Source organism: Ixodes scapularis, unplaced genomic scaffold (assembly GCF_016920785.2).
Source record: "Ixodes scapularis isolate PalLabHiFi unplaced genomic scaffold, ASM1692078v2 PGA_scaffold0__279_contigs__length_252992795, whole genome shotgun sequence".
Taxonomy (NCBI): Eukaryota; Metazoa; Arthropoda; class Arachnida; order Ixodida; family Ixodidae; genus Ixodes; species Ixodes scapularis.
Window position 1 is genome coordinate 82,546,980 of NW_024609835.1, and position 13,704 is coordinate 82,560,683.

The 13,704-nt window shown below is 44.6% G+C and overlaps 1 protein-coding gene across 1 annotated transcript; it reads right to left on the reverse strand.

The window, feature by feature from the left end:
• Window positions 1-4,356: 4,356 nt before the first annotated feature.
• LOC120846398 lies at window positions 4,357-6,334 on the reverse strand. Its single transcript, XM_040218134.1, has 7 exons — window positions 6,325-6,334; window positions 5,991-6,182; window positions 5,793-5,837; window positions 5,593-5,637; window positions 4,988-5,074; window positions 4,615-4,662; window positions 4,357-4,517 (listed from the first exon to the last, which is right to left on the reverse strand). The coding sequence occupies exons 1-7, from the start codon at window positions 6,332-6,334 to the stop codon at window positions 4,357-4,359; spliced, it is 588 nt and encodes a 195-aa protein (XP_040074068.1).
• Window positions 6,335-13,704: the final 7,370 nt, after the last annotated feature.

The following is a 13,704-nucleotide window of genomic DNA, read 5'->3' on the forward strand; positions in this document are numbered from 1 at the left end:
GCCCAGGTAGCCTGATCTGGGTCCTCTTCAAAGTCCTCCAGTTTTGCTGGCACCTCCCCTTTCCCCTCCTTTACCCGCCTGGCTATGTGCCTGGCTGTAGCAGACTCCCCATAAAGGCTATCTTGGAAGAGGAATTCGGTTTCCAGCATCGTGCAGTACTAGCTGGAATCCGAGAACATATAGTGTTGCTTCAGCATGTTAGACAGCCATACTTATGATCGCTCCTCTTCGTCTGACAGTTCAGTGAAAGTTGCATAATGACTGGGCCTGACCTGTTCTTGACTTTGGTGCCCTTGGATTGTACCTCAGCACAACATATACGCTGAAAGTGGGATCACACAAAGTATGAACTACGGTATAGTCAAATTGGAAATGCAGGCAATGGGGGGAACGCATATAAAAGCAGGGACTTCGAGGAGCAGTAAATAGACAGGAGTGCCAAAGGGTTCTGGGGGCTGCATAAACTTCATATAGTCATCACTAACAGTAAATACTGAATTAACAAAATTCGTTTCTACGCCACTGCTTCAGGTGTCTCGACAGGTCCGGAGGGGTCCTGCAGTACACCCCAAGCGTGTGCTGCCATATTATTGTGGTGTGTGTGGTCCTCCAAAATTACTGCATCCGGCACCATGTCTCCCTCACAGATCCACCAGGTAAGAAAGACATGTTCTCTGAAGAGTTCATGCATTAATTACCTGGTCATATCACATGAATAAGGCTGGTGAAAGCATTGTTTGCTGTAACTTTGGACTTGGGTTACTTGGGTTCTGCAGAAGGTTCACCCACTTTTCTTGTCACAGGATTGCAGAGGGGCAGCTAAGCTGAGTTGACTACAGCTTTGACTATAATCTGTTTTAGAAGCTCTCCACCGGCAGAATAGTTTTAGGTTTAGTAACCCATAAAGTGCCACGTTACAAGATTTGTTACGTGACGCTTAACAAGTTACCAAAGAAACGGCCGTAGCTGCGGAGTAGTGCGTACGCTGTGCTTTTTCGCAAAGTGACACTGCTCTATATGAAATGGATAAGGCTCATTTAACCCATATGATTGATGTTTTCCAGGACAGAATTGTCAGTCATCTCGAGACTCGCCGAACTCGGATAGCAATGTATTTTCTAGATTCGGGGGCAGTTCCAGTGGGATGAAAATGATTCTCAATGCCTCTGTAGAGGATGCCCGTGAATTACAATGGTGGAACAAGACCATTTTTTGTCACTAGCTGCCAGACTGCACAGGCGGAGGCCAGCAAGATACTTTGGAGTGGACGTTTCAGCTGCCATGGGGCCACATTTTTCAAACATACAGTGTACAGACGACTAAATGAGCCCGGCTTTTAGACTCGTAGGCCTGCGAGATACTTCTGTTAGCTGGAACTCTTTGAATAGTCGGTGCAGCCTGATGGAACAGTCATTACTCTTAAATTTTGAGCCTGATTGAGTATACGCAAACTCATCTCTGTTACGTCACGGCGTGGGGGTGGCGCGCCGGGCGCACTTCCGGTCTGAAGCTGTCGGCGGAAGTCCCCATGTCAGACGTGTATTCCTGCATTGTTTTGGAAGGAACCCGACAAAAAAAAAACCTGCCTTCTCGTCAAAATGCCGCGACTGGGGTTGTACCAAAATAGTCGAGAAAGGTTTAAAGGTAAATTTTCATGTACTCGGTTCGTCCGAGAACGTGGAAATGTGCCGTGAAAAGGGAAAACCAGATGCCGTCGGACCACGATTGCTTGGGCGGGTAGCACTTTGGGTTGAATTCACGAATACTTGTGGTCATCAGATTTATGTGTTTTGTTCCAACATGAACGCCTGAAAACCGTCATGTTGTACTGACCACCTGCAAACTACGTTCAGTGCGTCTTCAAGTTCAAACGGCCGCCTGATCGTTCGAATTGTCGTCTGCTCTTTCAAACGATTCTGCTTGTCTTCTGCTCTTTTAGACTACACCGGCTCGTAGACCAAATATTGGTCCCGTACTTGCGATAAGAAGTAAGTGAAGACCTCAAAAAAATCGAGTTTGGAGGTTGGTAAGCAGTCTTGATGTAAACAGTAGATACAAGGAGATATTGATTAATTGTTACCAGTGGCCATCACCGACTTGTTATGCCTGATTCACTTGGTCCGATTCTGCTTGCGATTTTCAGTATCGAAGTCGACCATCTCAGCTACGGTTCACACTTTCGCAGCCCGAGCGACGTCGTGACTGAAAATTGCGAGCGAAATCTCATCATTCGAATCAGGCCTTGGCGTACGTTCTGTGGCGTCTGCGCAGAATGAATCGCCGCATGTCACATTATTCATGCAACGTTTTACGGTGTAACGAGCCTCGGTAATTTCTCTGAGGCCGCTCAAGTAGTCAGACATCGCCAGGAGGACATAGAACCAACCATTCGAACGCGAAAAAGGGCTGGGGGACTCACACCGACGCCGACAACATTGCATTTCAATGGTTTGTTTATGGGTGACGGTGAGCTTCTTGGCCACACTCCATCGCGCAAGTGTTGCGTCGGTGGCGTCTGCTAGGGGCACTCCGGTTTGTTTGTAAACATGAGTTGGTGTATATATGAAACGGAACTTTGAGGTAAGCCTGCCCTTTCTGGTGGTGGGTACAATGTTGTGGTTGAGCCATTGATGCTAGCAAGTGGAAGCGGCGGTTTTAGTCGCCTGCCTTTCTTCTGAAATTGAAGCATCTATATAATGAGATTGTGAGTTCCTCTCATAATAGGATCGGGTGAAGCAGAATATAGAATACCATCCATGACATGTTGACGGAAAGAATGCCAGGGGAGCTCAGCCAGCACATTAAGCAACAGTAGCTAATGCAGCACGTGTACTCTAATTCGAGCCTTTGGACAAATTTGTGAAGCCTATAATTTATTAGGACTGTTCTCAGAAAGTGTTTTCTACAGTTATTATTCAGTTACTGTTGTATTATACTCATGCTTGCAAATCTTGAGATGTCCTCTTGCTGCTGTGCAAATTACGACTTTCTGAACAGTAGCGGGTGGTTAATGATTGGGGGCCGAGTGGGCTAAGTGCACACCAGCTCGTCATGTGCATGAGCATGTGGAGCGAAAGCTTGTGCAGCAGAACACAGAAATCTTGGCACAGATACCCACCCCTTTCGTTCTGGATGCGGCTCGTACTGGCGTGTGGTCGTGTATCACTACTGCGTGGTGCACGCTGAAGATGCCATGCAGGCAGTTTTACTGAACTGACTAAATTGCTGGATCTATAGCGTAAGCCAGTGTTGCCCTTCAATGGCAGATCAAACTCACGCCGTATAAGCACCAACATCAAATTCACTTTTCTTTTTTACAGTTGTGGAATCCGATGAGGACGAGAAGGAGGAGGAAGACGACGAAGAAGACAGGCCGAGCACCGCCAGGGACACGCCTGCTGGCATTGTTGTTAGGAGAAACCTTGTTAACGAAGTATTCAAGTGAAAGCTTATGGAAGCACTAAAGCGATCACTGGGTGTAGATGACACTTACTGATCTCCGACGATTTTCTGGATCACGCATCACCACTTCGGGGGTGAAGCCACTGGAGGTTCTCAATAGACCCTTTTCGAAAATCCCAAAAGCCCGCGCGCGCGAGAAATAATGGAAGTTTTGGTATGCCCCTCCTCCAACTACCACGTGACCATGTTGCATACGCGAGCAGGCGCAGGTTACCACGGCAACAACTTTTGAGCAGTTGAGTCGGGTGAGCGACGAGCCAACGGCTTCCCCATTCTTATCCCTCCCTTTTGTGCTGGCTCTGTCGTCTGCTGCACCAACGCTTTGTTGAACCTGCCACGGTTGCGGTGAAAAATAATTGGATTCGGTGACACTGCAATACGTGAAGGTAAATTACGACGAATAGCATATTCAAATAAGTTTACCCGTCGCAATGCCTTTAGGCTGCCGCAGATACGGTACACTGCCAACAACGTTCAATTTGGCAGATGGGCGAGATGGCAGATGGCTGCAACGGCTGCTGCCGGAACATGCGCGCAGTTGTGGAGGCGCACCGCGAAAGCACGTTTGTGAAGCCTATAATTTATTAGCAATTCTTGGAAACTAGCCACTGGAAATGCAGTGGCTAGTTTCCAAGAACATTATGAAACTTTTCAATCATGACGGTGATGAAGCTCAAAATGGGTTTTTCCATGGATGTTCACACTAGTCTTCACGGCACTACACCCGGCTGACTTTTGCATGGCATAAGACGGCCGATTGAGAACTTCCGGTGGATTCACCTGCGCTACAAGGAGAAAGAAGCGATCCAGAAAATCATCGTAGAGATCAGCGGTGACACCAGAAACTTCGTGTAATAAAGAAACAATGTATTGCTGTTCTATACAAGTGCCTTTTTATTCATATTTTGGAACAATTTCTCCGTTCTGAAAAAATACATTAAGTTTGTAAGCTTTTAGAGCATGCATCTGTTCGTGCAGCTCCACAAGCCTATAAAAGCGGGCTGTGATAGCCTGTTGTCCCTCAATGATCTTTTGTGTGGGGTCTTCCTTGATCCCTGCAGACGACGGAAAAGATGTTTGCACGGTTCAAAGCGGTCACACCACTGCATTGTCACATTTCTATTATATAGCTATGAAACCAGCGCCACGCGCAAATCACATAGCTGCTGTTGGAGATTTGTGTTTGTCCTTTGTCCCCTTCAGGGAATATTTATTGGTTCTTATTATCCAGCTTGCCTGCACCCCTGCACTTATTGCATTAACTATGCAGGCCATATCTAACTACAGGAAGCATGCACAAATGATCATCACAAGTTGCTAATGAGAGAACTTACACCTTAATAGTTATAAGCAGCACAAATTTCTACTCTGTTCCTTTTGACAGTGGAGATTTTTTTTTTATGGACTTGAACACTTGTTTCGATCAGATGCTGCAACATATCTATTCTGGTTCTGCATTAAGTGTTATGTTTGTATTGCTGCATGGTGTGGTCTGCATCTAGCAGCATTTAGGATTGCTACTCACTTTCTTGGCGTGACTTCGGATTTCCCAAAGAGTGGGCCAACATATCACCCACTTCTGGTTGGCCACTCGTGCTCGCTTCTTGGCTATCTAAATAGAAAAGCCAACAGCCTTGAGTACCGAAATGTTTGCTGTTAGGAAATACAGGCTCTGCGTGGAAAAAATGCTCACTAACACAGGACTGAGAGATTGCAGGAAGTTGTACCAACTAAGCTTGATTGCTCAACCAGCAACACCTGCACCTGGCGGCCACCGTATTCGTTGACTACCAACCAGGTTGAATGACCGAAAAAGTTGTGATTAGTTAATGTAATTATAACCGTTATAAGTAATGTTATGATTGCTATGGTAGAAAACCGTGGACCTGCCTGCCGTTATGGTGGTGCCTTAAACAAGATCCAGAAATGCACTGTACGGATCCAGCAAACAGTGTTTGGGAAGACAGTAAGGTACTGCTTGTCCATACAATGTGGGTCTCAGTCCAAATCACTTGGATAATCAGCTATCCGATTGATAATTCAAAACTGGAAGTTACGGTGATTGCTTGAAGAGCAGTAATGAAGAGGAACATTAACCATGATACTAATCAGCCCACATTATTAACTCACCAAGTGAGGGAACTGGCCTTGCTGAGCTCGGCCTGGCAGGAGCACCTTAAAAATTTGTATCTAAAGATTAGTTTGACCAAGAAAAGCAACAAACGTGACAGGTACATACTAGGCGGGTACATACAAATTAACTGGTAGTTTGCTTGGACGGCACTATTATTTTATATTTTGCAATGGAAGTAGAACTCTTGCTAACTCACCAACTGAGGGAACTGGCTTTGCTGAGCTCGGCCTGACAGAAGTACCTTGAAAATTTGTATTTAAAAATTAGTTTGACCAAGAAAAGCAACAAACATGACACGAACATGCTAGGCTACAAATAATGTTTTGACAACATAATTCTAGGCAAACCATTAATGAAGAAAGGTAGTGTTTAATCCAGGCTTGTGCAAACCTACCCGAGAGTGGCAGGGAGAAGGGCACACCCACAAACACCTCTTGAATCGGGGCAACGCCAATGTCAAAGGAGCCTGGAATGCCCTCCACCGACTCCACGTTGAGCAGCCCTACGATACTCTCCTCCATCTCGTTGAGGGGCTCGTCGCCTACGCCGCCTCCAGTGGCACACTGACTTTTTTTCACGGCTGCACCTGATTGTGTCAGTATTAAATAACGTAGTAGACAAAGGAGGCTGCTGTAAGCGCGACTGCTCGATCAGCGGTTTTCATTGCCTAGCCAAGGCTTTTGGGCAACAGGTACGCCTTTCAAACGTGTGTAAGGATGACCTCAAACTTCGCGACATTTTTCTGTGTTGGACACCAGCTAATATCTCCAGCAAAATTGAACTGGTTTAACACTGTTAGTTGTCACTACACGCTTGCTAAAACCTCCTTCGTTGCTAACAGAAGGCGGGAACCTTCCGCAGTGTATGACAGCATAAAATAAATGTTCGCAAAAGAATGCATGTAGCTAAGTCATCTCCGCCAGCGCGTCTAATGTCAACAACATTATTAATAGCACTATTGTGAAGGAGTAAAATGTGCTCGTGCATTGACTCAACGCTAGCGCCGAACATTTTGCCTTTTACACCAGTACAAAGCATATCGTATCATTTAAATTCGCGAACTCCAAAACTTGAGGATTGACTTACCTCGCTTCTTGTTGATGCTCTTGACATCGACCCATTTCTTTTTTATGTCGGCCACTTCCCTTCGGATGCCGGAAACTGCGAACACATCGCGAGTAATTTGTTCCTAAGCCCGCTGCTTGGCAATCGAGCCATGCGCGCTGTTCCCTTTTCCCTCAATCGCCACTTTGCGCTGCTCGTATCCGTCTACCAGAGCCGACAGCTCGTTGTCCGAACAATTGGCCTTTCGGCTCGTTTTGGCAGGTGGTGGAGACGCCATGAGATCTCAACTACACGTGGTACTTTCAAACCAAAAGTGCTATTGTCGTCAGAATCGCCATAGCAACACACCCCTCTCGCTTGTTCTCGTCGGTTACGAGACACCGGAAGCTTCTCTTTCTCTCGCTCCTCTCGCGCCTTCTGTCGTTCCCTAGTCGTTCCCTAGTTCGCAGCTAAGAACACGCTAAGAAGCCTTTTGAGCATACCGATTTCGGCTGATCTTACGAACTTCTTAAGTTACGAACTTCTTGGCTAAGATTTCGTAAGATAAGATGTTCTTTGAGAATCCGGCCTCTGACGTTTGGTGCGCATTGTTCGATATCATTTATAAATGATATAAACAACAGCGGCCCAAGTACAATCCCCTGGGGGACTCCAGTCACAATTCTTTTGGTTGCTGAGTTATAATTATTTATGCTAACAAACTGCGTCCGATATTCCAACTATGATTTAAAAATTTTAAGTTCAATTGCTCTGATGCCATGGGGCTCTAACTTTTGAATTAGCATGTTATGGTTAATTAAATCAAATGCCTTAGAAAAGTCAACATACACACGTAGAATAAGCTCTTTATCCTCGATGCTGAAGAACGCTCCCATCAACCAGTGCTTAGCGCGAGGTCGGCGCTATGCTTATAACGTTCCGTTGCATGTTTGAGGAGGCCTCTAGCTCAGTTGTTGCGCTCTCGTTCATCACCTACGTGTGGCATCGAGCAAAAAATGTCGTACTGCTGATCCTACCGTCCGGCCGGGGTTCGATTAACGCTGAGCTTCTCAGGGAATCTCACTGGTTTCGATTTTCTGTTCCTAGTAATGGTCATGTACGATTTGTTAGGACAAATATTTGGGTCATGGGGATATTTATACAGCGTGTAGTTGGTCAGCCATTAAAGTTGCGACGAGTCACACGCTGTAGATGAGCAATTTAGCCAGTGCAGTGCAACCGCTAGTCTGGGGTCTTTAACGTGCACCACGCAGTAGTGATACACGACCGCACGCCGGTACGATGCTCATCCAGATCGAAAGGGGCGGGGGGGGGGGGGGGGGGGGGGGGGGCTCGAACCCATGATCCCTGGTTTACGCAGCGCGAGCTTTCGCTCCACGCGCGTCGAGCTGGTTGTGCGCTTGAGCCCACTCGGCCGCCGATTCCCCCTTTACAAATATTGACTTCTATAGACCTTTCCAATGTTTACAAATCCACAGCTCAGCGTGCAATCTCCACAGCTCAGCACGCGCGTGTGCGTCGCTTCGGAAGGCGAGCAAACCACGCGCGATACGCACGAACACTGAAAATGAAACCGGCCAGCAGCCCTTTTCTGGAAAGGTCTATATACTCTATGGATGCGTATGCATTGCCAGACACGAGCTACGCATCCTTCACGTTGCAGTGGTCTGCGCCTAACGCTTTTTCGTTCCATTCGAACGTTACACTTTGCCATTAAAACTAGACCATAAACATATCCTGTGTTTCAAAAACGAGTTATGTCTTCCTCAGGGTAATTTGCACTAATGAGGTTTCGTGAAGGTAATAGAAAGGCTGCCCCCACCTACCCACCTGAGGCATATTCGCTAGTGTGGGACCGGCAACGCCCGTGATCAAGTTCTGCAAGCTATTTCCTTCAATTAGTATGTTAGTTTGTTTCCGTTGTAATTTTAAAGCTTCTTTTCAAGAATCTTTGTTCAATATTTTGCGAATAAGCTAGAGATATTGTCTCTCGGTATCAGCATTATTGGACGTCTTCCTGAATTGTCTTGAGAGCCCAGCTGTGGCCGCGAGTTGTTCCAAGTGTTTTGTTTTTTTCTGCATGCTCAAGTGCAATGTGCTTGCAAGAGACAGGAAAGCAGAGCAGAACGCATCATATGACCGGCAAACTCCGACGTCATTGCGTCTTGAGAGTCACAAGACGAAAGTCAGATTATCGAATACAAACTTTTCTGGGGCTGAAGGACTGTTCGTCGAATGACAATTCGTCACACGTCAACTGGTAGCAGAAGTATTGTTCACATAGGGCAATTCGTCATAGGGCAGTCCGTCAGTATGACAGTTTTTCAAACTATTAACAAGTATTTTTAATTTCTGTAGCATTAATGATGCTTATCGAGCATAGTTCTCCCAGGCGAGTACAGTTACCAGCTACCCCCTCCCTTGTTTTATCCCGATTCCTGCCCTGTGTTCGGTTGCTTGGCCCCAAGTTTGCAATTGGTTCAGCTTTAACCCTGGAGTCTGACGATCCCTAAGTCTGTAGATTGTTCAAGCGAACTTTCTTTCCAAGGTTTTTTAGGTTCCAAGATATTCAAACATTGACTCCGGTTCTTCGACAGGTTGTCCCATTGACGAATCGCCCTATGACGAACAATTCTCTTACGACCAACGACCCGTATCCCCTTTTCTAGAACCTATGGGCGATATTAGATTTATAGTTTTGCTGTTCAAGTCAGGTTTAATTTTCGAGGCCATGAATATAGTGACCTTCTTTAAGCCCTGAAAAATGTCCATCCGGCAACCTTTCTACAGAGTGCAGGGTGTGCACAAAAAAAAAAGTAAACTAAGAAAAAAATTATTTTCACCACGAGATTTCACTATGCATCGCCGAACGCTATACATCTCCGCCTAAACGTGGCGATAGTGGTGGCGACCAGGTCTCCAAGTTTCAGAACTTGTCGTAATCAAGTTCAAATGTTGTAAGCCTTTTTTTTTAAATTTTTAATAGGAAAACGGCGGCCGTCAAGGCCCACGATTACATGGAGCTGATTGGCGTTAACTTCCGGTATCGGGGAATCCTAGAGGAAAGCTCACCCAAGGAACAAAAAATCACCGGAAGTGAACTCAACGGAAAGAAACCTTGGTAGTTGTAGTACCACCAAGGCTTTATTCGCCTCTCACGCAGGTGGTACACCACGCAATAGAGTTAGCGAGATGCGATTTTTCACATTTTACTTGGACTTAGGTTCATTAGCTTAGAGTTTTTATCACATAAATTTGTGCCCCGAATGAGCAATTTCCTCCGCATCGTCAAAAGGCCGAAGGACTTTTCTCTGCATCGGACAGTTTCGCAGGGAGTTTTTCTGCGGTAAACTTATCTCCGGTGAGCTTTTCTCCGATGAGCTTTTCTCCAGTGAGCTTTTCTTCGGTGAGCTTTTCTCAAGTGAGCTTTTCTCCACCTCCCAAATCGGGTTCCGTTTTTCCATTGAAATTTCCAGAAAATGATATATAGCTTTTTGACAACGTATCGCTTAGTTCCGAAACGTTGGCATATGGTTGAGAAACTTGAGATCACTTGCGGCAACAAGCGTTCGGCGGTGCGTGATTTATTTTTGTAGAAACAAAAACACGGTAATATTTTTTCTGTGACACCCACGTACCTGAATGTCAAATCGCTGAGATATTTGGATGCATCTCAGTGTAAATTTCTTTCCGCAGATTCGGTGTTTTGCGGCATTTACTTCTGGTGTCGAGCTAAAATACGGTGTTTTTCGGGGCTTATGTTAAAGCAAACAGGACTCGGGATTCGGCCATGGGCTTCTCTAATCACCGGCGTAGAAGAACGCGTCCCGATTATACTCGGGAAAACGTCTGGGCACCGATAAGGCGACAAGACAAGAACACGAGATAGGGGATGTGGTTCCCCGCGCGCGAGTCGCTCGGGGCGTTGGGAGCCTCTTCTCGTTCGTTTCTCCCATTCCGGCCGCTGGAGTCGCCACCGAAACGCAACCAGCACCGTTCACGACCCGTGTTAAAAAAAGATGGCGGTCGATTGGGCGACTGACTTCGCCAACTCAGCCGAGCATTAGGCTTAGGACAGCGGGAGGCGATTTGCCATCCTGTTAGGCTGCTTTATTTGAGAGGTTGAACTAAATCATTTCGAGGACTTCTCATAATGATAACCGATCGTGAATGCTGTAAACTGCGCATGGTAGTAAATTTTTGTGATCAGTGGGCAGATTAGCTGCCGTGGCTACCGCGAGCATATAAAATGATTTGGTTCGACGGCACACAACGTGAACGATCGATCAGTTCAAGATGCCGGAGACACAACACATACCTTTACGGTCGTTCAGATGCTCTTTACTCTATCTAGCTTCTCTTTTCTTGAAATCGCGAACGGCAAATGTTGCGTTGGCCGTCTTGTTTATTTATTTATTTGTTTCAAGATACTGTTAACCCCTCTTGCGTTCATTACAGGAGAGGGTAAACAAAATGTACGGTAATAAACAGCAGCAGCAAAACGAGAACACCGCATACATCACAGGAGCGTGTAAAAATATACAGAAATAAAGAGCAGCAGGAAAACGAGAAACACCGCACCAACAAGTGTAATTTGCAATCTTATTACAAAGACAACAATATTAAACTAGAAAACAGCATGCACCACTCAATAGTAACAATGAATAAACAAGTTCTGCAAGCGCTTGCAAATATTTAAAATTCATAGAAGAACTTGAGCTCACAATTTCCTGCGGTAGAAGGTTCCATTCATCTATTGTTTTAGGAAAGAAAGAATAGTGAAATACATTAACTCTACTTTGAAAAGGCTGGATCACTTTAGAATGGCTATTTCTTAGAACCCGAGTTATACGTGGTTTCAAACACAGTGTGTAGACAATGTTGAAAAGACCATGATACATCATAAAAATAAACTTTATTCTAGCATTCCTGCGCCGCTCGGAAAGAGGTATAAGGTCAAGCTGTTTTAACATGCCAGTAACAGAGTTGGTTCGTTTGTATCGGGAGAGTATATACCGAGCTGAAAGTCTTTGTACGTTCTCCAATTTCTGAATGTTATTTTTTCTGATGGGGGTCCCATTACAGTTGGCTACTCTAATACTGGACGTATGACTCTTTTCTAGATCGTCAGCTTGGCACTCATAGGAGCATACCTAAAATTCCTTTTCAAGTATCCTAATCTACGCTTAGCAGAACAGCAGATGTTGTTGAGAAGGCCCTCCCATTTTAAGTTATTTTCAATTGTTACACCCAGATAACTATAGCTATTCACTTCTTTTAAAGGAGACCCGTTAACTGTGTATACATAAGGTAGAATATTTTTCTTATTTGATATCCTTAGGAGTACAGTTTTGTCAATATATATTACCATCCTCCATTCTTGGCACCAAGACCCAATTTTCTGTAGAGCGCTGTCCAAATTAGTTTGATCCTCGCTTGTTTTAATATTTGTGTAAAGGAGACAGTCATCGGCAGATAATCGTACTGCAATAGAGTCATCAATGGCTTGCGCAATGTCATTAACATATATTAAAAATAAAACCGAACATAAAACGGGGCCCTGTGGGACTCCCGGTGATACTGGTAAAACGCTAGATGCCGTGCTATGTATTTCAACAAATTGTCTTTTTTCCTTGATGCATGCACTTATCCAATTAACCAATTCCGAGCTGACCCCAATTAATTGAAGTTTTTTTGTCAAGTGTTTATTCGGGACTCGTTCGAAAGCTTTTGACATATCTAGAAATATCGCGTCAGTTTGTCCCCCGGCATCCAATTGATTTGCAAAAGTCGTGAATGCATTCACTTAACTTGGTAACCGTTGAAAGTTTTTGTCTAAAGCCGGGCTGGTTTTTAGAAAAAGGTTATTGTTTTCTAACTTGTCGTATAATGATTTTGAGACAATGTGTTCTATTATTTTACAACTGGTACTCGTCAGTGATATTGGCCTATAACTGGTCGAGGATAATTTGTTGACAGCTTTAAAAATAGGCACGACTTTCCCGCATCGCCAGTCGGAGGAAACGTAACTTTGCGATAACGAAGCTTTAAAGATAAGCGTTAGATATTCTAAAACGCACTCAGCGTGCCGTTTTAAGAATGCGTTTGGAATGTTAACGGGTCCCCCAGACTTATGCACTTTAAGTTGCAACAAAAGAGAAAAGAATGCCTTCTTTTGAAATAGAAATTGCTGTTATTACAGGTCCGCTGTTTCCAACACTGCCTCTCACATCGTGACCAGGAAATTTAAGCACTTTACCGGAAAACACGGACTGAAAGAAAGTGTTGAATACATTGGTTATAACCTCTGGTTATTAAAAAATTCACCGTCAACTTCAAGATCTGATATGGGCTTTTTTTGTGGGAGAGAGATAACGCCAAAATTGCTTGGGGTTCGGCCTTATCAAATTTTGAATAGTGACAGTAAAATATATTCGCTTTGATGCACGTAGGTTATCCTTCAATTTATCAGATAAACACAAAATTGTTTGCTTATCAACTAACATCTTTTTACGCTTCCGCTTTATCTGCATTTTTAAATGCAAAATTTCCCTGGTGATAATTGGGTTTTGCTTATTTTTTATTAGTGTTAGGGGATTATAAAGTTTAATGCTATAGTTAACTATTCATTTAAAGTCCTCCCGCATTTCACCTACCGGCCTGGGGCGTTCGAACTCATACAAAGCCATCTCAAGGTAGTCTAAAATGTCAACGTCACTTGCCATCTCACAGTCCCTTACAAACTTTTCAGTATGTTCATTGATGGTCTATCTGAATTCAAATGACAAGTCACGCTAACTAGATCGTTCACTGAGACATCATAATCTGATAGGTCGCTACTCAAAAATACTAAATCCAGAGTTGTGTCAGCATATCTGCCGTGCCTGGTGCTCTGATTGACAACTCGCGTAAAATCAAAATTAAAAGCGAGGTCGAGAATAATTTCAGAATGTTCGGTATCGATAGTACCTGGTGCAAGTTTTTTCGAACTCCGACAGGTTGAAGTCGCCTGCTATTACAACATGTGATTTATGTTTAATATT